Raw genomic sequence first — 22,301 nt, 5'->3', positions numbered from 1 at the left:
TAAGTAGTCTGCATTTTCATTACCCGTAACCCCGCAATGAGCAGGAACCCACTGGAGAACAATGGTTTTCTGAAGGGATGCTAGGTATTCAAGTTGGAGGCGGCAATCCAAAATGTCTCGAGTTAAGGGATTATTTAAGGATGCAATGGCAAGCAAAGCAGCTCTTGAGTCACATAGGACAAAATTTTTTTCAAAAAGATCGATATGACACTGTAACTGGACTAGAGCTATTCGGATTGCAGCTATCTCTCCATCAAAAGCAGATCCCTGTCTCACAGGGGCATAAAAGGAAAAATCCTCGGAGAAAACTCCGGCACCAGCATTAGGAGGGTTATTATAAATCAACTTCAAGTGTATTTTGTTCTACCTCAGGTAATTATTTTTTAACCTCAGGTATCTAATTTTATGCTTGTAGAGGTATATATTTTTCAACCTATGGTGTGTCATTTTACACTTCTTGTTATTTTAAATCTACCTCAGGTGTAATTTTTCATAGTTGGAAAGGTGATTTTTTACTAACGTGAGGTGTATTATTTTCATCCTCAAGTATAGGTTTTTATGCTTGTAAAGGAATTTTTTTTAATCAAACTAAAATATGCCATTTTTCACTTCAGGTAATATTTTTTAATGCCAATGCAGGTAATTAAACATAATTAAAATGTTTCACCTTAGACTGTTAATTTTAACCTAAAATATATATCTTTTCACTTGTAGAGGTATTTATTACTCGGGAGTTTTTAATGTTACACATTAGGTGGTAATTACTTATTAACTTTCTACGGTCTGTCTTGATTTTCGCTGCTAATCCTAATGCTAAGAAACTATTTTCTAAGCACATAGGTAGAATACAGAAGAGTCTTTCTTTCGAAAGAATTTTCGACTGATTTCCATGTATTGTGTGAAAAAAAGTAAAATGTAATGCAAAGAATCTATCCCTCTTTAAGTCCATCCATCTTATACAACCCATTAGAATTTATTCTTTTTCACACAATTCAGAATAGGAATTTTTACTTAACGCCTTTAAGTTATAGTTTGTGAACTTTGAGCTAAATTGTAATTAAATAGTACATAAAATTTATTAATCCTGAATTAACATGTAGAGTTGAAAAATGTTAAGTATGCTGACACATAAACCTTAAAAGAACATTTCAAATATGTAGTGTTTTTGTAATTTTAATAAGTTCAATTAAATTATAGTGAAAAGAGGATACATTTGTTACAAAAAAAGGCGGGAACTCATTTATATAGGATAGATGTTAAAGGTGCTAATTTTTTTCAAAAGCGAAATAACAGCAAATTTAAATAATTTAGCCAGCTTACATATAAAAACTTTTATTAACAAAAAAAATAAATTTTTCGTTCAAGAAATCAAAATTTTAGACAATTACTCTGCTTCATCTGCAAGTTGAAATGCTGTGGTCACGTTATTTGAAGCACTGGAACCTATAAATAAAAATTTGAATTAGCGAGAGTCATATTTACATTGATAATGACAAATTTTAAAAGATTGGAATAATATTTTAGAGCTTATTTCGTTGCATAAACTTCCATTGCCGGCTATTTTCCCCTGCCGGCTATTTTCCATTGCCGGCTATTTACACGCACGCCATTTGCCGGCTAGCACGGAGTGAGCTAGTTGATATGAAGTGTACTTTAAACAACCTTAGGTATAAATAAAATGACTTCATACACCTCAATAAATACCTCACTCTCTTTAGTTGAAAAAAGGTATATTTTTTATACCTCGTAAATACTTCACTCTCGTTAGTTAAAATAAGGGAAATTTTTTTATACCTCATAAATACCTCTTTTGTTACAAGTGTAAGAAAAACAACCTCGTATACCTTAGAAATCAACTCATTAGTCTGGTTGATAGCTGGTATAAATAAAATGACTTCATACAATTCAAGAAATACCTCACTCTCTTTAGATGAAAAAAGGTGTATTTTTTTATACCTCGTAAATACCTCACTCTCGTTAGTTGAAATAAGGTAATTTTTCTTACACCTTGCAAATTTTTTATACCTTAAAAACAACCTGGTATACATTAAAAACTACCTCATCATTCTGGTTGATATGAAGTGAATTTAAAACAACCTCAAAATATTCTTAGGTATAAATAAAATGACTTTATATACCTCAATAAATACCTCACTCTCTTTAGTTGAAGTAAGGAAAAAATTTTTATACCTCAAAAATACCTTTTTTGTTACAAGTATGAGGAAATCAACCTGGTATACCTTGAAAATCACCTTATCAGTCTGATTGATTTGAAGTGAACTTAAAACAACCTCAAAATGAGCTTTATAAATAAAATGACTTCATATACCTCTATAAATACCTCACTCTCTTTAGTTGAAATAAGGTAAAAAATTTTATTCCTCAAAAATACCTCTTTTGTTACAAGTGTCAGGAAATCAACCTGGTATACCATGAAAATCAGCTCATCAGCCTGGTTGATTTGAGGTTGATATTAAACAACCTCAAAATAAGCTGAAGTATTTATAAAACAACCTCGTACATCTTAATTACAACCTTTACGAGGTATAATTTTTATTGCTGTTTTCACAGCAACTTTAAATATACCTCAAATCAACCTTTATACCTCAAAAATACCTCAAATCAACCTTTATACCTCAAAAATACCTTTAAATCAACCTTAAATATACATACCATAAATTTTCGTAAGGGGTTGGCTGTATAGTGGTGGGTGGGGTGGTGGTTGGTGTGTACTGGTAAGTGGGGTGATGGTTGGTTGCGTAGTGGTGGGCGGGTTGGTGGTTGGCTGTGTAGTGGTAAGTGGGGTGGTGGTTGGTTGTGTAGTGGTGGGCGGGGTGGTGGTAGGCTGTGTAGTGGTAAGTGGGGTGGTGGTTGGTAATTTGTCAGTGAATCAAATGACATTTGCCAGTGAATCAAGGAAAAATAATTATCTAAAAATGTGCAATAAATTCCCATAATAACTTGTTTTTAAATAAATAAAGCTTCAATATTACTGATGTCATCTTTTACATAATTGGAGAGAAAGTCAAAATTTCCCCTTGCACCCATTATCCAAATTTTAGGATCCTAGTATGAACCGTTCAGGGGAGCTATGAGTGANCCTTTACGAGGTATAATTTTTTTTGCTGTTTTCGCAGCAACTTTAAATATACCTCAAATCAACCTTTATACCTCAAAAATACCTCAAATCAACCTTAAATATACGTACCATAAATTTTCGTAAGGGGTTGGCTGTATAGTGGTGGGTGGGGTGGTGGTTGGTTGCGTAGTGGTGGGCGGGTTGGTGGTTGGTTGCGTAGTGGTGGGCGGGTTGGTGGTTGGCTGTGTAGTGGTAAGTGGGGTAGTGGTTGGTTGTGTAGTGGTGGGCGGGGTGCTGGTAGGCTGTGTAGTGGTAAGTGGGGTGGTGGTTCGTAATTTGTCAGTGAATCAAATGACATTTGCCAGTGAATCAAGGAAAAATAATTATCTAAAAAAATGTGCAGTAAACTCCCATAATAACTTGTTTTTAAATAAATAAAGCTTCAATATTACTGATGTCATCTTTTACATAATTGGAGAGAAAGTCAAAATTTCCCCTTGCACCCATTATCCAAATTTTAGGATCCTAGTATGAACCGTTCAGGGGAGCTATGAGTGAAGCACAGAGATAGTCGCACAAACTTTCATTTATCAGTACAGCATAGATATTGAATTCGGCAGCAAATATTTTTGTCATAAACATTTATTATATTAAGATTTATTTATATAAAGAACAGTATTTTTGATTCTTTCTACATAACTATGAACCAAAAAACCAAGTATTACGTTGAAATTAAAATAAAATAAAATGTTTCTTCTTCTTCTTCATCTTATGGCGTAGCGTAAGTTCTCATTTGTTCAGAATACACTAACTTCTGACCACACTTCTTCACTAAAGGTTTCCAATTCTTACAGAAAATGAAGAGTTTATTGCTACTTGAACTATGAGTGAAACACAAAGATAATTGAAACACAAAGATAATGAATTCTGCAGCAAACATTTATTATAAACATTATGTAATAAACATTTATTATTTATTATTATTAAACTTTATTTATATTTATATAAAGAACAGTATTTTTGGTTCTTTTTACATAACTATGAACCAAAAAACCGATTATTATGTTAAAATAAAATCAAATTAAAAATAAAATTAAAATTTTTTTTCTCATCATCTTATGGCGCAACGCAAGTTCTCATTTGTTCAGAATACACTGATTTCTGACCACACTTCTTCACTAAAGGTTTCCAATTCTTGCAGAAAATGAAGAGCTTATTGCTACTTGGATGGCGATAGGCTCCAATTGCTTCTGGGCATTCAAACCATACAGAAATCTCTCCAGTTTCTTTAATGATGCAATCCAAATCATCCTCATCACAATCTGTTTCAGGAGGCCCAGTTGGTTTTGGAGTTGGAGTGGAATGCTGTGGAGTTGTAGGTGGGGTAGTGGTTGGTTGTATAGTGGTGGGCGGGGTGGTGGTTGGCGGTGTAATGGTAAGTGGGGTGGTGGTTGGTTGTGTAGTGGTGGGCGGGGTGGTGGTTGACTGTGTAGTGGTAAGTGGGGTGGTGGTTGGTTGTGTAGTGGTAGGTGGGATGGTGGTAGACTGTGGAGTGGTTGGTGGGGTGCAGGTGGGCAGTGGAGTGGTAGGTGGGGTGCAGGTAGGCAGTGGAGTGGTAGGTGGGGTGGTGGTCGGTTGTGAGGAAGTTGTAATAGGTTCTGATGTTGCTGGTATAGGAGTTGTACCGACTGTGGTTTCACCTAAATTTATTAAAAAATTATTGTTTTATTTTGTATAAGATGTTACACAATTTTGATACATTATAAAGAAATTCCCTTCACCTGCCATATATAGAATTTCATGACCTACTTTACTTTCTATCATCTATAAACATACATACTATGTTTTATCGCAGCTGTTTTAATTTTCCTATATTAAATACGACCAACCATGGCTAACTAAGACGATAAAAAAATCATAAGTACTAAATAAAATGAAATTTATAATTTGTGTTATTTCTTTTTTTCTTTTCATGCTGCGAAACTTTTTAATGTTCAATAAAAATAATGATAAAAATGTACATAGGTTCATAGACTTAGCGATATTAGTTCATTTGAAAATTGCATGATTATCATCCCCCCCCATTGGAATGAATTTTGCATTTTCATTTATAGACAATTTACATTTTAGTATTCAGTACTTTCTATTTGAGTTGCAACATGCTGCATATCTGGGGAGCAACGATGGTTCAGTGGTTAAGACACTGGTTTATCAATGCGAAGAACTACTATTCTGTTTCAGGAGGCAACTGGAAACCCACCCATATTCAGATTGTAGGGAACCAGTTCTTTTGGGAAGTAAATCTGATCGAACGACCACGACGCAAAACTGTGGTGCCTTAATCTCTACGACACTTCTTGCATTGATTGCTTTTGACAAGCCTAAGTCATATAGCATATATTAAAAATGTTGATAAGTATCGTTAATAGTGGAAAATTTCTTTTTGTAAGGATGGGAGTGGTTGAAAGAGGATTATCTAAGATTTTCAAACACAATGTATTGGCAATCAAAATGGGTTACACATGGCTTAGAGCAGAATACTCTACCTATGGCAACACATTGCATGCTTACACCATAAGCGTGTGGAGAGTCATAGGAGAAGGAAATACGTTTCTTTGTGTCTTGTGATTTTCAAACAGATTAAAAACCTTTAGATTAGGAAACTACATTGAACATAGTTCTAAGAGAAACGCTGTGGAAAATACACTGAAGAGCCAAAAAAACTGGTATACCTGTCAAATATTGTGTAGGGAAGCACGTATCGAAAGCCCATATTGATGATGTTTCGTTGAATGTTTCGCACGCTGACACTTGTTGATGGCCCAGCATTGAAATCTGCTGCAATTTGTGGAAGGGTTGCACGTCTGTCACGTTTAATGATTCTCGTCAATCGTCGTTGATCCCGTTCTTGCGCGATCATTTTCCGACCGCAGCGATGTCGTAGATTTGATGTTTTACCGGATTTTCGATACTCACGGTATACTCGTGAAATGGTTGTACGTGAAAATCCAAATTTCATTGCTATCTCGGAGATGCTATGCCCCACCTCCCGTGTGCCGACTATAACACCACGTTCAAACTCACTTAACTCTGTATAACCTGGCATTGTAGCAACAGTAACCAATCTAAGAACTGTGCTTGACACTCGTTGTCTTATCTACGCATTGCCGATCGCAGCGCTGTACTTTGATTGGCTCCATACCCTTTTATTTGCATACTCATGACTGTACCAGTTTTTTTGGCTCTTCAGTGTATATGACAGTTGAATACGAAAAGTATTCAGAATGGGGAAAATATCGCAGTACATTTTTATACTACTGAGAAAAGGAAGACAGGGAAGGGTCAAGACACGGAACCGGTCTTCTCCCTAGATGTCGTACATATTTGGGGCATTTAGGGCCCTTGAAGCCCCAAATAATTACCTGACAACAGACGCAACAAATATCTTGAATTATGGTTGTGACTCTAGTGATGCCCAATAAAATGCAATTTAAAAAATATGTTTTTTTTGTTGATAAAAATTAGTGATGGCATGAAATTTGAAGAAGAAATGGAAAGTGTTTCATTTTTAGAAGTAATATTTGAAGAAAAATTAATGTATACTTCATTGTATAATAAAAGCGTATTCGCTTGATCGCTAGATATTTTAAATTATCCTTCGTTATTTCGTAGGGGCAACTTGGCAGGGTGCCCTACCCAGTTAATTATATAGCTAGGGTTCCTCAAAGTCTATCTACCTGGAATTAAAGTGAATATTGTAAATATTTGTATGATCACCCGGAAAAAAACTCTTTCATTACTTATCGGTCTTTTTCTTGATCCACAGTCCACTTCCCTTTCTGGTTTGCACCGTTTCCTGACTCTGTCAAAAAGAAAATTCTTCTCGCAACTCTTCAAACTTTTTTTAAAGAAGGCGCATTTGTAGTATTTGGAACAGTCATTTGGATCAGCATAAATTCCCACGAAACTTTTACACTTGAATGGAGCTGCTGTAACATACAGAAAACACACTATTTACCTTAAAAGAATATTTTTATGTAAACTGTGCCGGACATTAAAATAAAAAACTATTTGCTGCTCAAGTTTTGTTTACAAATTTGACTTTTAAATTTTTTTCAGAAACTATATTAACAGTTTTAAACTACTTCATCTGTTCGCATGTGAATGAAAATGTCATGTTTTTTACTTATTTTTATTGCATCAACGACAATAACATTATAGCTGAAGTTTTTATTGAATGCAATGTTCGAATTTCGATATTTAGTTGGAAAATTCCGTACAATAACGTATTTTTGACGGGTTTGTTAGAATATAGTGATTTACTCAAGTCTGTGTCCCGGGTGAATCAAAAATGACCGTTGATTTGAAAATCAATAATAATAATAACAAAATTAAAAAAAAAACTTAAGGAGATATATGTAAGATTTTTTTTTTCTGATTTGAATGTAGTATATATATTTTCACCAAAACTCAAAATTAGTTACACTATTTGATGAAGCCATTTGAGAAAATTAATAATAGTAACTAATTCAGTGTGCTCAAGTGCATGAAAGTTTCATGTTGGTATTTACTTATTTTTATGGCAACTTACTTTACTTATTTTAGGTTTTTACTTCTTTCTATTCTTTTCTTACTTAATTTTATTATTATTTTAATGTTTTGTTTTTACGTATTATTTAAATTAGGAAACTACACAGTCCAGTCACATTAATATGACCACCTGTCGAAAGCCAGAATAACCACATTTGGCAGAGTGGACTGCTGCGAGATGTGCAGGAAGAGAGCCAGTTAGGTTTCTGAAGGTGTTCACTGGGATGTTGAGCCATACCGACCCCAGTGCCATAGCCAACTGCGTTAGATTACGCGGTTGAGGATATGTGGCGCGAGCAACCGATAGAGGTGGTCCCACAGATTCTCGATTGGGTTTAAATCCGATGAGTTTGCTGGCCAGGGAAGTACGTTAAACTCATCCTTGTGCTCTTCGTACCACGCACAAACACTGTGAGCTGTATGACACCTTGCATTATCCCGCTGGTAGATGCCATCATTCTAAAGAAAAATCATTCGCATGTAGGGGTGAACATGATCCGCAAGGGCAGATGCGTACTTGTGCTGATCCATCGCTCCTTTCACAATGATGAGTGCACCCAGTGAATGCCAGGAAAATATACTCCAAACCATAATGCTCCCTCCTCCAGCCTGGATCCTTCCGGCAATTGTTGCAGGGTGTTTGTTTTCAGACGTTTCATGCCGTATACGCCAACGTACATCTGTCCGATGGAGCATAAAAAGTGATTAATCGGCAAAAACCACCTGTCGCCATTCTGTGGGCGTCCCGTTGCGGTACTGGCATGCAAATTCCAGCCTTCGTCGCCGATAAACAGCAGTCAGAACAGATGCATTAACCAGGCATCTGCTACGGAGGCCAATGCGCAGCAATATTCGCTGAACCGTTTTTGAGGATACACACTTGGTAGCCCTTGGCCCGAAAGCCAATAGTCATGCCCTTTTGGACGTCGGATAAATCGCTACGTTTTTGCACTACGCCAACACTTGAAATGCTTTCCGATGCCCTAGGACATCCTTTATATACACTCTACTGTAATATGCTGCCACCTGCCTTCTGTGATTGGTTATTTCACGTTGACGTCGAAGGTAGGTGGTGGTCACATTAACGTGACTGGACTGTGTATATGTAGCTGAAAAATGCATGGAACATACTTCTAAAAGAAAGCATCCAGTAAATTTTAAAAAAAAATTATTTGCGGCAATTAAATACGAAAAATATTAAGAAGAGTGAATATCTAAGTACATTCATCTACAACTGAGAAGAGGAGGGGAGGCAAAGAGGGAGGTTCAAGACGTAACCCCAGATAGCTTATTCGAGATTTAGGATCACGAATAGTGGTTTACTAAGTCTGCGATTCGGGTGTATCAAAAATGACCATTGACTTGAAAATCAATAAAAGAAAAAATGGAAGCAGATCGATATGTAAGATTTGCTTTTTTTTATTTATCTGATTGTAAGATTTATATTTACATCAAAACTCAAAATTAGTTACATGATTTGATAATAGATGAAATCTCTGAATGATGAACTCTAAAAAAATGTTAATTGTAAAAAGCACCATTACTTGCAGCGACAATGTGGTTTGGCCAAAGTACAAATTAAGTAGGAATCAGTGTAAGTATTTCAGTGTAGCAAAATGCACTCTTTTAGTTTTCCTCTAATCAGCAATTCAGGAAGTTTTTTTTTAAGCAAATGTAATGAAACTTTTTCAATTTATTTTTTATTTCAAAATGATGTGCTATGAAAAAAATAAACAAAAACACTTACCGCTAGGAGTTGTGGTTCCAATTACATCATTCGTCGTTTTTTTGTCATCTGGAAAAATAATTTTTTTGTTTCACGAACGAGATACAAAGATGACTTTGATGCAATTCTAGACAACGAGCAATAATAATAATAAAAAATGATGCATAAAATATCTCCTTTTACTAAAGTACATTTTACAAAATTTGTGTCAACATAGATGAGAGATCACAAATAAATATTTAAGCAAGGAGAAAACACAAACACCTTATCAAAATTCGCTGATACAAAGCAGGACTACAAAACCAGTTGGCTATAGGAAGCTTGAAATTTTCATTGATAGAATTGCCTGGGAGATTATATCTTTTCCTTGTTTTGTTTACCGGCTCTTTATATTTTTTTCCATGTCTTTTTTTAACTATGCATACAAATATATATATATATATATAAAAAAACTGCTGTTTGTAGAAAATGCAACACCATGAAAGAATCATCAGAATCAAATGAAATTTAATGCAGAAACGACTTGTACTGATACAAATAAATGATGAAATTTTCAAAACAAAAGAAACAAATTAAGCGTCCGAAATCAGTATTTGGTGCAGCCACCACGCGCTGCAATAAGTGCTGCTATACGACGTGGCATGGAGTCAAACNAGCGAACATGTACCATTTGAAGGATCTGGATAACTACAGTTCAATAAATATGATATGCAAAATAAGAACTATCATTTTGAATTGTTAGTTTAATAGTTAAGGAAATGATGCATGAGCTGAACTAATTACAATAAAACTTAAATAATAAGTATTTTACATAAAGGATTTCAAAGCTGTTTCACTCAATACTAAGCATGCCTGTTTTCTTCTCAGCTACAAAGAGGAAAAAAAAAATCTTATGACATGTTGTATTAATAAATTTTTCAATGAAAATAAAATGACTTAATTCATGTGTGTTGTAGCAGCTACAACTATTCAGATCTTACATCATAACAATAAACTGAAAAAACATATTCCCTTTTATGGATACATTTTTAATTAAATATAATTTATTAATTTCGGAAAATTTTAAATAAAAAAGAAAAACATTTGTAATTTTTATATTTCGACTATATCAGGGAATATTAGATATGAATTACCCCTTACTTTTCAACTCAAGCATTTAAAGTGGTTGCAAAATTTAAACTTTAACATTTCATTATTAGTTTAATTAATTTAATTTTAACTTATATTTACTTAAAAGTTATACACCGATTATTTAATTATTGCATTACTGCCACTTAAAATATTGTGAAAAATGAGAATTTCCAGTTTGATAAGTATGTCATTCCAACAGAAATATTTTTGTAACACAGCATAATCATAAAATAATGTGAGGAGTTTCGATCCTTATTACTAAAAACCTAATGGAAACAAATGTATACATTTATTTAAAACTATGAAGACAAGACCTTGGAAATAATGAAAAATGAATTGCAAAATAATGCTAGCCACTTGAAAGAAATTTTATTTTTCATTTAAAAAAAATTTAGTTTATTTACACATTTTAATAAAGGAATTGTCATTGTGTGATCTTGTTTGGCCTCCAGATTTGATCTAATTTAATTCCGCAGTCTTCTAATTAGTAATTCCAAAAAGTTTCTTCGAATTTAAAGTCTTCAGAATAATCTAAATTTTTTTAAACTATTTATTTAGTTACATTTATTAATATCTTGCAAACAGCAGTGTAGTTTATTAACATTTGCTCAAGAAAAAAATAAAATAGAAATTCACCCCATTTTGAATGCCAGGGAAATGACACATTAGTTTAGAAATTTAAAAAAAACAATCATTTTAAACTATTAGTAAGTAACAAAACCTATGCCTTTATGTTAGGTTGACCATGAATAACTTAAATTAATTCTTTTATCTACTGTAGAAAATATCAAAAAATTTTTTGTTGCTGATATGTACAGAATAAATTGTGTAATATAATCAATCATTAAATAAATAAATAACTTTGATTACATTCAATCTTATTACAATCATACATAAACTTGGTATTAGGTCAATATTTGCTTTCCCTTTTTACAGTATTACCAGTTAAAAAAAATCTGATAACACTTTGATGTCCTGGTATTCATAAGCCAGGAAAATGACAGCCAAAATAATGACAAATTCGCCATTTTATAGCATGTAACTTTACTTCAATTTAATATTTCGGCCTAAGACGTTTATATTCTGCAGAAAACAACAAGATTTCTTAAAATAACTCAGATAAATCTATGTACTTTATGTTCAATGATTTCAAGAAGCCAGGAGAATGTCAACATACTCACCTTGAAATATTTTTTTAAATAGATTTTGAACCAGAAAGTTGGTTCTTTATTCATGCAACAAGACATGTTAACTTGAATTAAAACGAATTTTATACCTAACATTTTTTTCTCACATCATTTTTTTCAAGTGTGTTTCTGAAATCACTGATATTGATACCATAATGTGCAGATTAATTTTAATGTAAATTTAAATCCCATTTTTTTCTGTTATCGATGTATTTTGTACTGTATGTTGCAATTTACCACACATTCTAAGCTTAAAAATTACTTCTGCAATAAAGAGAAATAGAAGCAGTTACCATTATTTCCAAAAATTTTTATGCTTCTTACTCTCATAATGCAAAAATTATTCGATAATAAAAATTCGAAATTTCATGCACATTTAACAAAACATTTAAAGAACATTTTGAAATGAAAATGTTATTTTTGTATGAATCGATTGGCTTTTGAATCATTAAAATGTTTTGCAAATAAAGTTACAAGTGAATTTTTTGCATCCACGTATTCTATCTAAAGATATCATGCCCCGTTTTGAAGGAACTTCGAAATGGTTATGCCCATTAAATTGCGAAATTCGAATTTTTTTAATTGTTACATAGTATAATTTTACAGACCAAAAAAGGGCAATTTTAAACAGGGGACTTGATGTTAATATGTATTATAAATAAATACAAAGAGGCTTTTAAAATTTCTCCTTATGATTCCTTTTTCTTCTTAAAGATGTTTTAACGTGAAAATTTATGCTCGGCAAAATGCTAATTTCTCCATTTGAGAAAAATAGTTCATTGGCTTGAAACATAAAATTCAAACAATATTGCTAAAATTTGTAATGATTTTTCAATTTATTTTTCTTAAATTTTGTATTTTGACATTTCAAATTGCATTCTTTTAAATGATGGAAAAATTGTATACTTTATATTTCTGAAGTTTTTCGACTTTCATTAAAGAAAGTAATAATAAATGTTTACTAAAAGTTATATTTCGCATAAAATTATCTTTAGAAAAACGAATAGGAATTAATTGATATGATTGGAATTGCATGCAAACTTTTTTCAATTCGTTTAAAAAAAAAATTGGGATACAGTCAAATACGCAGGAACCAAGGTTAACATTAGAGGATCCAAAATTCAAAATTCCCCTGACCCCCTACTGGCACGGCACTTGAATTCACTGATAGTTTGCTCTCCCCCCCCCCCAATAAGAAAAAACGGGTATTCAGCAAGTATATTCTATAAAATAAGAAATAGGAATTTGATTAGTGCAGTGGAAAAATATCTATTGAATTTGATAATAACTCACCACTTCCGTCATCACATATGGCAATATTGAATGGAAGACATACTTTTCTGTACCTATCAAAATGGGTCCTTCTTTGACAGGGTTTCCACTTGGATTTCCAATTGTTACACATGAAATATGCTGAGCAGTCTTCAATATCGGAGAAGGTACCGTAAGACGATGGACATTTAAAGTTCCTTTTATACTTGTCTCGGTCTCTGTTCCAATCCCAATCTCTGCCCCATTCTATAATATCTAAAGTATAAAAATATGAAAAAAATTATGTAATATAAATAAAAAAATTTATTTGGATATGGGGTAATATCGCACTCGAGCATGAATAAATAAGCTTTTATGAATAATTCCTTTAATACAAATGTGGTAAAAGTCTTACAATATGTTTCTATAAGTAATGGTTAATTAACTGTAATTTTCAACCCCTACCCTCATCCCCAAGTAGGATAATCATTTTAATCATCCCCACAATTACCTTCTTCCTCTTCCCGCACAAAATTTCGATACTATAAAATTGCTTTGTGAATACCAAACAGTTATAATCATGATTTAGAAATATTAGTTTGTCCATAATTTCTTGGTCGGAAAACTCCCTGGATTTGAGTTATTCTAACCGAAAACTGAAGGACTCTTAACCTCGTAGAGCAGCTGAAGCTGAAGTCGCTTGGCTCCACTCCTCTGTAAATACTTCTACCCCCCCCCAGAACCTCAGTGATTCATTTATATCTTTGCTTTTTGAGCGTTTTTCAGTAGCCCACTCTGTGAAAGGGGTTATTCTGGCTTAAACTCTGCATCAGGGATAAAATCTTTGTTTCCAGGTTAATTCTGAACAAGCGAAACGATTCCGTATCTTGTTTATAAAACACAGTAAATCTGGTTAATCCTGAATGTGTAAAACAATTCCGTATCTTGATTAGAAAATTCTGTAAATAGGGTAATTTTGAACGAGCAGAATGAATCAGTATCTTGGTTAGAAAAGAATAAAATTCTGTACCAGCGAAACGATTCCATATGTTGGATAATTTTTCACCTTCATAGAATAATATTATAAAATTTTATGCATAATTTTTTTCTTTTTTTATATGGGTAGTTTGTGCGCATTATAAACGTTTATATTGGAATTTTCCCTTTCCCGAGATCATTAAAGATTTATGAAGATTTTTCAAAATTAAAAACTTTTATCGAATTTTATATCAGAATTTTCTTTTTTCATCGAAAGTTAAAAAGTTTTACATTGAAATTATTTCTTTTCAAGGAATGTTATGAAATTTAATATGGGGATTTTTCTCCTGCATGGATTGGTATAAGATTTTATGCACTGAAAGATTTGCCTTTGAGAGAATGTTATCAAATTTTATATAGGAATTTTTTACCTTCAAAGGATGTTATTAACTTTGATATAGAGTTCTTTTTCATGTTGTTTGGCTTAAAAGAAAAGAAAGCTTCTTATAAAGGATAATACTGATCGGGATGCAAATCATATGAGATAGTAAAAAAGTACTATGAGACAGCAAAAAAAAAACAAAACACAAATACACTAACGAAGTAATAATGCATGGTAATCATTCAAGATATTAAGTAATGTAATAATTATTTATAAAACAAAACTTACTGTTACTTTCTTCGGAACTCTCTTCAGAGCTGCTTCTAGATTTTATAGCTGAAGCATCCACATGTGAATCCAATGAAAAGACACCAATAGTTAAGCACAACACAGCGCCTGGACAAGCAGAATTTTATGTACAATTTTTAGAATGCATTATTGAAAATTTTCACTCAGCAACAAAAGACTATACCATTAAATTTGAGTTTTTAAATCAAATTTTTTAGAAAGTTGAATATATTAATCATTAATTTAGAAATATTTGCTTGTAGAATGTAACATTTCCCCTTGAAGAGGTTAAGATATATTCATAAAGTAAAATTTGAGTATTTTGAACTGATTTTACTTCATAATTTTTTAAAAAAGTTTAATAATATGACATTTCATATTTTTGCAAATTTGAAAGAATAATTTTTTTTAAATGTATGAAAACATCAAAAAGTAGAAAAACAGTTTTTTCCATAACGAGGAAACCACTTTATTTAAAAAACTTAACCTTAATAACCTAAATATATATTTTCAGAATGAGTATCAAAAATAAATTAAAATAAAGTTTACAAGGTTAGGTGTCACAAATAAATACACTGAGAAAAAAGAAACTGGTACACCTGCTTGATGGTGTGTAACCTGACAATGAGTCCATGCTATATCTTGAAGTGACATGGATTCACTGAATGCTCGGTTGAACAAGTTGTCTTACAGAATTGTTCGCTAATACTAGCGTCTCTCTCCATATATTTTAAAATTAGTGTCAAAAGTGAATTAAATTAAAGTATGTGCCTCAGGGGTCGCAAATAAATATATCGAGAAAAAAAACTGCTACACCATCCTGATGCTCTGTAATGAGACCACGTCATGTCCTGGCGTGACATGGATTCACTGATTGTTGCTGGAAGGCATTTTGGAGTTAATTCATACTGACTGTGAATCCTGCAGGTCTGCAAAATTCATATATCATGCTGGTCATCTCTAAGGAATTGCACTTTGCTAGACCATGCCAAATGATCTTCCACGTCTGCAGATTCAGGTGTTCAGTCTAAAGATAATGCTACTGTGTAGCAACTCTCAACGTGTAGAGGTGTCTCATTGTCCTTCTGGTGTTGTTAAACTCCTTCGGACTTTGAAATGAACATGAATGGGCAGAGATGAGTGAATAGAATACTTAACTACCAGTCAAGACACATGTCAGGGATTTCATATCCTGCCAATTGCATTCTCACCAAATCAAGAAGAATTTCCACTAGCCTGGGCATTTGCTTTTTGACATGAAAGATCCATAATTCATGACGTTAACTTCATATCTACGCACGTACATCCATTCGATACAGTTTGAAGCGAGACTCGGCAGTCCAGACAACGTGTTTTTGGCTATCCATGAACAGTCCAATAGATGAATCCTTATCAATAATGTTTTCCTTAATAGTTCAGCCACTGACACTTACTGATGTCCAGCATCGAAATAAGTGACAATTTGAGGAAGGGTTTAATGTCCGCCATGCTTAATGAGTCTCATCAATCATCGAAGGTCTCATTCCTTCACAATCCATCCAACTATTAAGAGGATCCAGATTTTCTGTTTTACCGAATTCTTAACATTCACTTCCCATTTATAAAATGGTCTTCTTAGATAACTTTAAACATCTTATACATTTTTTAAAACATGTTTAGAGTTATAAAGATTTTTAAAAAAAATTTCCCGGTTCGAATTTATTGTTTTGTGTAATATAAGAGAAGTGTCCGGTGTTTTACTGTCATATCAGTTACCCAATATAATCATTTTAAACTACCCAAAAAATGACACTACCGCCTTTCTAATACTGCTTTCATGAATCAATATTGAAAATAATCAATTTAAAAAACAATCTGGAGATAAAAGATTACTTTAGAAGATTTTTGAATTTTCAAAGGTTTAGAAATGTTTTATGGTGCCCAGAAAGCTTCCAACATTTTAAATATAAATAGTAAAGCTTTACTAACTGATTGTCATATACAAATTAAGTTCTGTGTACCATATATGAACCATGATATCTTAATATAAATGTTAACGCGTAATAAAAATATAATTTTTTGTAAGCGTTAACGTTAAAGAGAAAAAAATTCAATCATGCAAAATTTTAACGAATTTTTTTAGTTTAAAATTGACTTATAAGATTTCCTCCTAGCGAAATTTGAATGAACATGAAAAGAAGAACCCTACTTAGATGCTAAGACAGTATATTGAAAATTGATTATTTAAGTTGGGTTCTGAAACTCAAAATCTAAGTCTCGCATCTGATATATCATTCATAAAAATTAAACGATTATACAAAATGATACTTAAAATAACATGTAGAAAAAAAATACTTAAAATGTTCATTCATTCTTTTGTTTGTTCAAATATTTCCTGCAAAATTTCTTTAAAAAGTTCGTTCCTACAGATAATTATTTAAATTGGGTTCTGTAACCCGAAATCTAATTCTCGTATCTAATATATGATTGACAAAAATTAAATAATTATTCAAAATTTAAAGATGATGGTGAAAATAATGAATAGAAATTTTTTTCAAAATGATTACCCTTAAAAAACAAATTCATTAAGAAAATCATACATCCGAAGTCAATAAAATCGAAGCTTTATGATTTACTATTAGCTAATGATATTTCAAATAAAAGACAAAATAGTAATATCAATACTTTAATATAGTGCTTCATTAACTAAATATTAACACTACTTGAACAAAATGCTTTCAACATTTTAATATTTTTCAAATTCTGAAACTATAAGAAATCTTGTTGAATAGTGCTCGTAATATTAAGAAATAAATGCATACATATTTAATATTACGCATGAAGTATTTCCCCCATGACTCATTAGGTTTTTAAAGTTTTTTTTAGTTCTCCAGTATATAAATATTATTTGCAGTTGTCTGTATTTCATTATGTAATCAAGTGTATGCAGCGAATTGATTTTTTTAATGAGAACTTCATTTTTTAAATGAAATTTAAATTAAATAAATCTAAATACAAGTAAGCTTACCGATAATTAGTTTCGAATTCAAGTATTCCACCATTTTCGTGTCAATCTTTCAAAAATTGTTATTCCAAAATGAATAAATTATTTTCAATCACTATAAATATTAATACTTGAAAAAAAATTTAAAAATACATTTAAAAATAAAGAAAAAAGTCAAATTTGGAGATAAAGATAAGAAACAATGCTTCCACGCTTCCACATATTTGAAAAACAGATTTTAAATTTTTATCTTTATTCTTGTGAAATACATTTATTGAAGCAAACTGTTTGATTAAGAAAGCAATCAACTTGAAAACACCAGAAAACTGTAAATGAGAACGAGATATGTGGGAGAGGAACAAAAACAAATCTATTCTTAGATACAAAGAAACTTCTATTGATCCCTCATGAGAGATATATTTCATGTATCGCGACATTATTTCTTGCAACGTGATTTATTTATTATCTTTAAACTCAATTGACGCAATCAAAATTTACACTTCAAATTATTTTTAAAAAAAGAATTGATATAGTAATCTTATGCGGAAATATACGAATTTTTTTCCAATTTTGCTTTTCGTGAAATGATTATTACTCACATTTTTAACAAATTATTAGAAAACAACGTCCCATTTTAGAAGTTTAAAATACTTTAAAGAACACGAGTTAATGATTGAGAGTCCTTGAATATTATAATTTTTGAATTATTAATTCCTAACTATTCCAATATGAGAGGTAAGTACAATCTTGAAAATATGATCTTAATCAGTTGTCGGAAAAACTAGGTACATTATTTTTGTTGTTTGCTACAACTGCTACTATTTTATTACACATGTGTTGTAATAGCTCATAATATTAGATAACATTTAATGTGATTTTGTATAACTTTTAAATATTAGAAAGATAAAAAAGGTCGCTGTTTTTCTCTGCATTTTTTACCGTTAGATTCTATTCAAACTAATATTATGTAGCGTTCGCTGTAGTATTATTTTGCATTGGTTTTAAATAATATATATTATATTTTCCATTATTATATATATTATTATCTGTTGGGTTATATTTTCTGTCATTTTCTTAAGTTACTTTTTATTTTTGGAATAAGCAAGAGGAAGATTTGGATGGCGGTACAATAATTCGGTGATATAATTTTACTTAATTTTCTATATTGTTGTGAAGCAGTAAAATAAGGAACAATTTTAATGTCATTCCGTGCATTATTTACTGAGTTAGCAATACCGAAATACTAAAAAAAGTTATATTAACCAAATTCTGCTACCTTCCATTTTCCTCCCTCTTACTCCAAATTATTATTTTGTCTTCAGCTGATCTTCATGAACGAAAATTTCAAATTTAACTAAGAATTAATACTTGAGTTAATTTTGATATGTTTTTCTTTTTTTTAATAAAGCGTTTTCTGGTAAACTTGAAAATGATTCTGGTATATCATGAATCATTTTCAAGTCTTAAAACTTGTTTTTTTGTAATTTCAAATGTATTCTTAAATTTTTTTTTAGAAATGAACCAATTTTATCAAAATCTGATTTAAACTTGTTTATGAAACATATTTTCTAAAAGTCATTATTCTAGTCATCTCTCACTTACTTTAGTCATTTGTTATTTCAAATTTACCATGCATTTTTCACATTATGAAGTTATATAATGAAAATTTCACTAAATAGTTGTAAAGTTATAATTTCATTCAAATTGAGTGAAATTTATGCAAAAAAATTTTTTATTCCCATCTTAAAATATAACTACATTTTGTTATTTATTTTCGTGAAATAAAATTTTAGCTTCATTTTTTTATTCAAGCTTAAAATAAAATTATTATTTGAATTTTTGAATTGCTATTTTTGTAATAATTATGATAATAAAATAATTGAAATATAACCATTATTAAATATTACCCTATTAAAACTAAATTACTTACTATTATAAATTTTCTCAGTTTCATTTTGATTTATTATCAGTTTTATTTTGATTTATTATCAGTTTTATTTTGAGTAATATTTATTCAGTAAGAATAAATACTTACGTAACTTTATTTTCTCAGTCTCTGAATTTACCTAACGATAACCTGAAACATAATTCAAAGGCACCCGTAGACACTTCTTCTGAAAATGAAACCAGGATAGCATTTAAAATTTTAAAAATTGTCAATAATTTTTTTATATTGTCAGAATTATATTGCTGTTTAAACATGAACTAGAACTGATTAAAAACATAACTGAAATATTAAAGCACAAATTAGAACATAATGAAAACACAACTCTGTTTGATAAAACTACCAATACTAACATTAAAAACTTAAAAACTTTTTAATAATCTTAAATATAACAGTTCTGCCAAAATAATAACCATCATACTCAAGAACAAATGAAAACCGAAAAAATATCGGTGGCTAACTAGATTACTTAAAAAAATACAACAATAACGAAGGCATTGCAGAAGGTTAGTAATTTTTAACTTGTTAAAAATGTAAAATTTTTGTATTTTAATACTATTAGTATTTTGGCGGTGACTTGGGAATTTGTGGTAATGGCAGACTTTTACTGTATTTTATTTAAGCACTACTACGACCTAGAGTGCCTTCAGTGAACAAGAGTGACGTCAATGGGATGAAAAATGTTTTTTTCTTCTCCTAATCGATCATTTCATTAAAACAACGTAATATCTTTACAGTTTTTAACTGGTAATTGATTGACTTTTAAAAAATTGCTTTAAAAAATTGTTTTCTACATTGAAATTTTTTTGAAAATGAAATTAATATTTCAACAAAATTCTATTCTTAAATATTAGTATCATAAATTTATTTTTTAGTAATTAAACAAAAATTAAAATTAAGCAAAAAAAAAAATAATTTTTTTGAGAAATATATTTAAAGCTTGTTTTTTACTTAAAAACACAATATATCCATATAAATGAATAAATAGACATAGAATTATTGTTTTAGTATACATTAATTTATTTTGTTGTGCATGGGCAAGTAGTTTAAAATTTTAATATTAAGAGAGTATGTAATTCAAAAAATAATTATTTCTTTTCTTGAGAACATAAATAGCCCTCATTAATAACAGTGAATTTTAAGTATATGATATTAAGAATGTTCAATCTATTTTGAATTGTCAAAGATACATTTTGAAGGAGGATTTTAAACATTATATGGATATTTACGTATGATTATTCATTTAAAATTATTTTAAATGGTTCGGAAAAGTTTTTACTTGACGAAAAATTAAATTAGAGTGCAAAACTCTGCAGTAGACGTATACTAGAATGTAATAAATTCGAAAAAGTAAGAAAAATTAGCAATTTTAGATCATAACTTTTGACTACAATTGTAAAATAAGTATTTCTTAAAATAAAATCAAAGCATTCAAAATTGTATCTACCTTCTATTAATGAAAATATTCAGCTTTCACATCACTAATCATGCCTCCCGTGTTAAACGAATGGAGAAATTTTCCATTTAGCCTGCGGCGGTAAAAACTTAGTTTGCGCCACTCTTGTTCACTGAAGGCACTCTATTACGACCAGATCAAGAAAATCTGTAAATTTTAAGTACTTTTAGTGAAATTTTCACACTATGACCATTGAACCCATCAGAACATATTAATTTAAAGTTATTAGATTTTGGATTATTAATTGGCTTACACCACTGCCCAAACATTTAAAAAAACTTGGACTTCTTCACTACACTCTAACAAAGTCAGTAATATTTTTTCTGCAATTCATGTTACTTGATGCAACAATTTAGTTTCCCATTGTTGCTAAAAATGATGTCAATTTGTTCATATATTTTCTTCTACAAAGTGGGTTAACAAAATCATAAGAAAACTTGAAAAAGGAATTTATAAACAAACTTTTAACTTGCCCGGCACTAAAGGACATCTTTTTGTGTGAGCGTTACTGGCGCGCAGGAGACTTATTGGGTTCATAGACTTTTCTTGCCACGTCTGTTATTGTTTGTGTTTATTTATTCTGTTGTTCCTCCCTTTGTGGTGAGTGGTCTTTTGTAACCTTGGCCATTGGAAATAAAAATAAAAAAACTTTTAACTCTATAAATATTCACAAGGAAAAGAATTAGATAACATCGAAATAGTGTTATAACTATATATGAATCACAGAAATCTGATTGTTTATTATAAATGAAAAACTAAACATGGTGATTAACTGTAAAATTTTAAATTTTTTCGAAAACTTCAAAACAAAAGAAAAAACCGTCGTTTCTATATTCTTCTATTTCTATATTCCTCTCTCTCTATATATATGTATATTTATAAAATCTTAGGTTATCTGTGCTAAGTATTTTGTTGAATGTGGTTAACAAATTTTGTTACAATTGAGAAAAATGACAAATTACAATTTTGTAGCAAATCCATCAAATTTCTTACACATTTTCTTAATTTGAATTTTTAATAATCTGTCACATTCCACTTTGTGCTGAAGAGTTATTTATGACACAAATAAAATTAATGTGCTATAAGTTTTAAAATTAGCCACTTTAAAATCTAGAACTGATGCTTTATTTTTATATTAAGCAAAATATAGCTATGTACTACTTGCGCTAAAAAAATTAAGTGAGAGCAGAATATAGCTATGTTCTAGTCCATATCTAGTTTGGTATTATCATACCAAAATGGTTGTGGTATGATAATTGATTTTTCAGGGGGAGTTATTGCTATAATCAAGTTAGTTTAATAAAT

At 30.8% G+C, this 22,301-nt stretch overlaps 1 protein-coding gene across 1 annotated transcript; it reads right to left on the bottom strand.

The window, feature by feature from the left end:
- Nucleotides 1–3,877: 3,877 nt before the first annotated feature.
- LOC107452070 (uncharacterized) lies at nt 3,878–17,703 on the bottom strand. Its single transcript, XM_043041505.2, has 6 exons — nt 17,620–17,703; nt 14,613–14,720; nt 13,007–13,240; nt 9,417–9,464; nt 6,880–7,068; nt 3,878–4,779 (listed from the first exon to the last, which is right to left on the bottom strand). Exons 1-6 carry the CDS (start codon nt 17,651–17,653, stop codon nt 4,196–4,198), a joined length of 1,197 nt encoding a protein of 398 aa, XP_042897439.1. The 5' UTR covers nt 17,654–17,703; the 3' UTR covers nt 3,878–4,195.
- Between the last annotated feature and the right edge of the window lie 4,598 nt (nt 17,704–22,301).

Source organism: Parasteatoda tepidariorum, chromosome 4, assembly GCF_043381705.1.
Source record: "Parasteatoda tepidariorum isolate YZ-2023 chromosome 4, CAS_Ptep_4.0, whole genome shotgun sequence".
Classification (NCBI taxonomy): Eukaryota; Metazoa; Arthropoda; class Arachnida; order Araneae; family Theridiidae; genus Parasteatoda; species Parasteatoda tepidariorum.
The sequence above is the reverse complement of the archived record's forward strand: the minus strand, read 5'-3'. Positions and strand labels throughout refer to the sequence as shown.

Bases quoted from the DNA above. Each gene is read 5' to 3' on its own strand.
- LOC107452070 (XM_043041505.2), bottom strand. From the start codon at position 17,653: ATGGTGGAATACTTGAATTCGAAACTAATTATCG. The intron at 14,721-17,619 runs GTAAGCTTACTT...CTGCTTGTCCAG, and splicing joins GAATTCGAAACTAATTATCG to GCGCTGTGTTGTGCTTAACT. The intron at 7,069-9,416 runs GTAAGTGTTTTT...TGTATGTTACAG, and splicing joins TGGAACCACAACTCCTAGCG to CAGCTCCATTCAAGTGTAAA.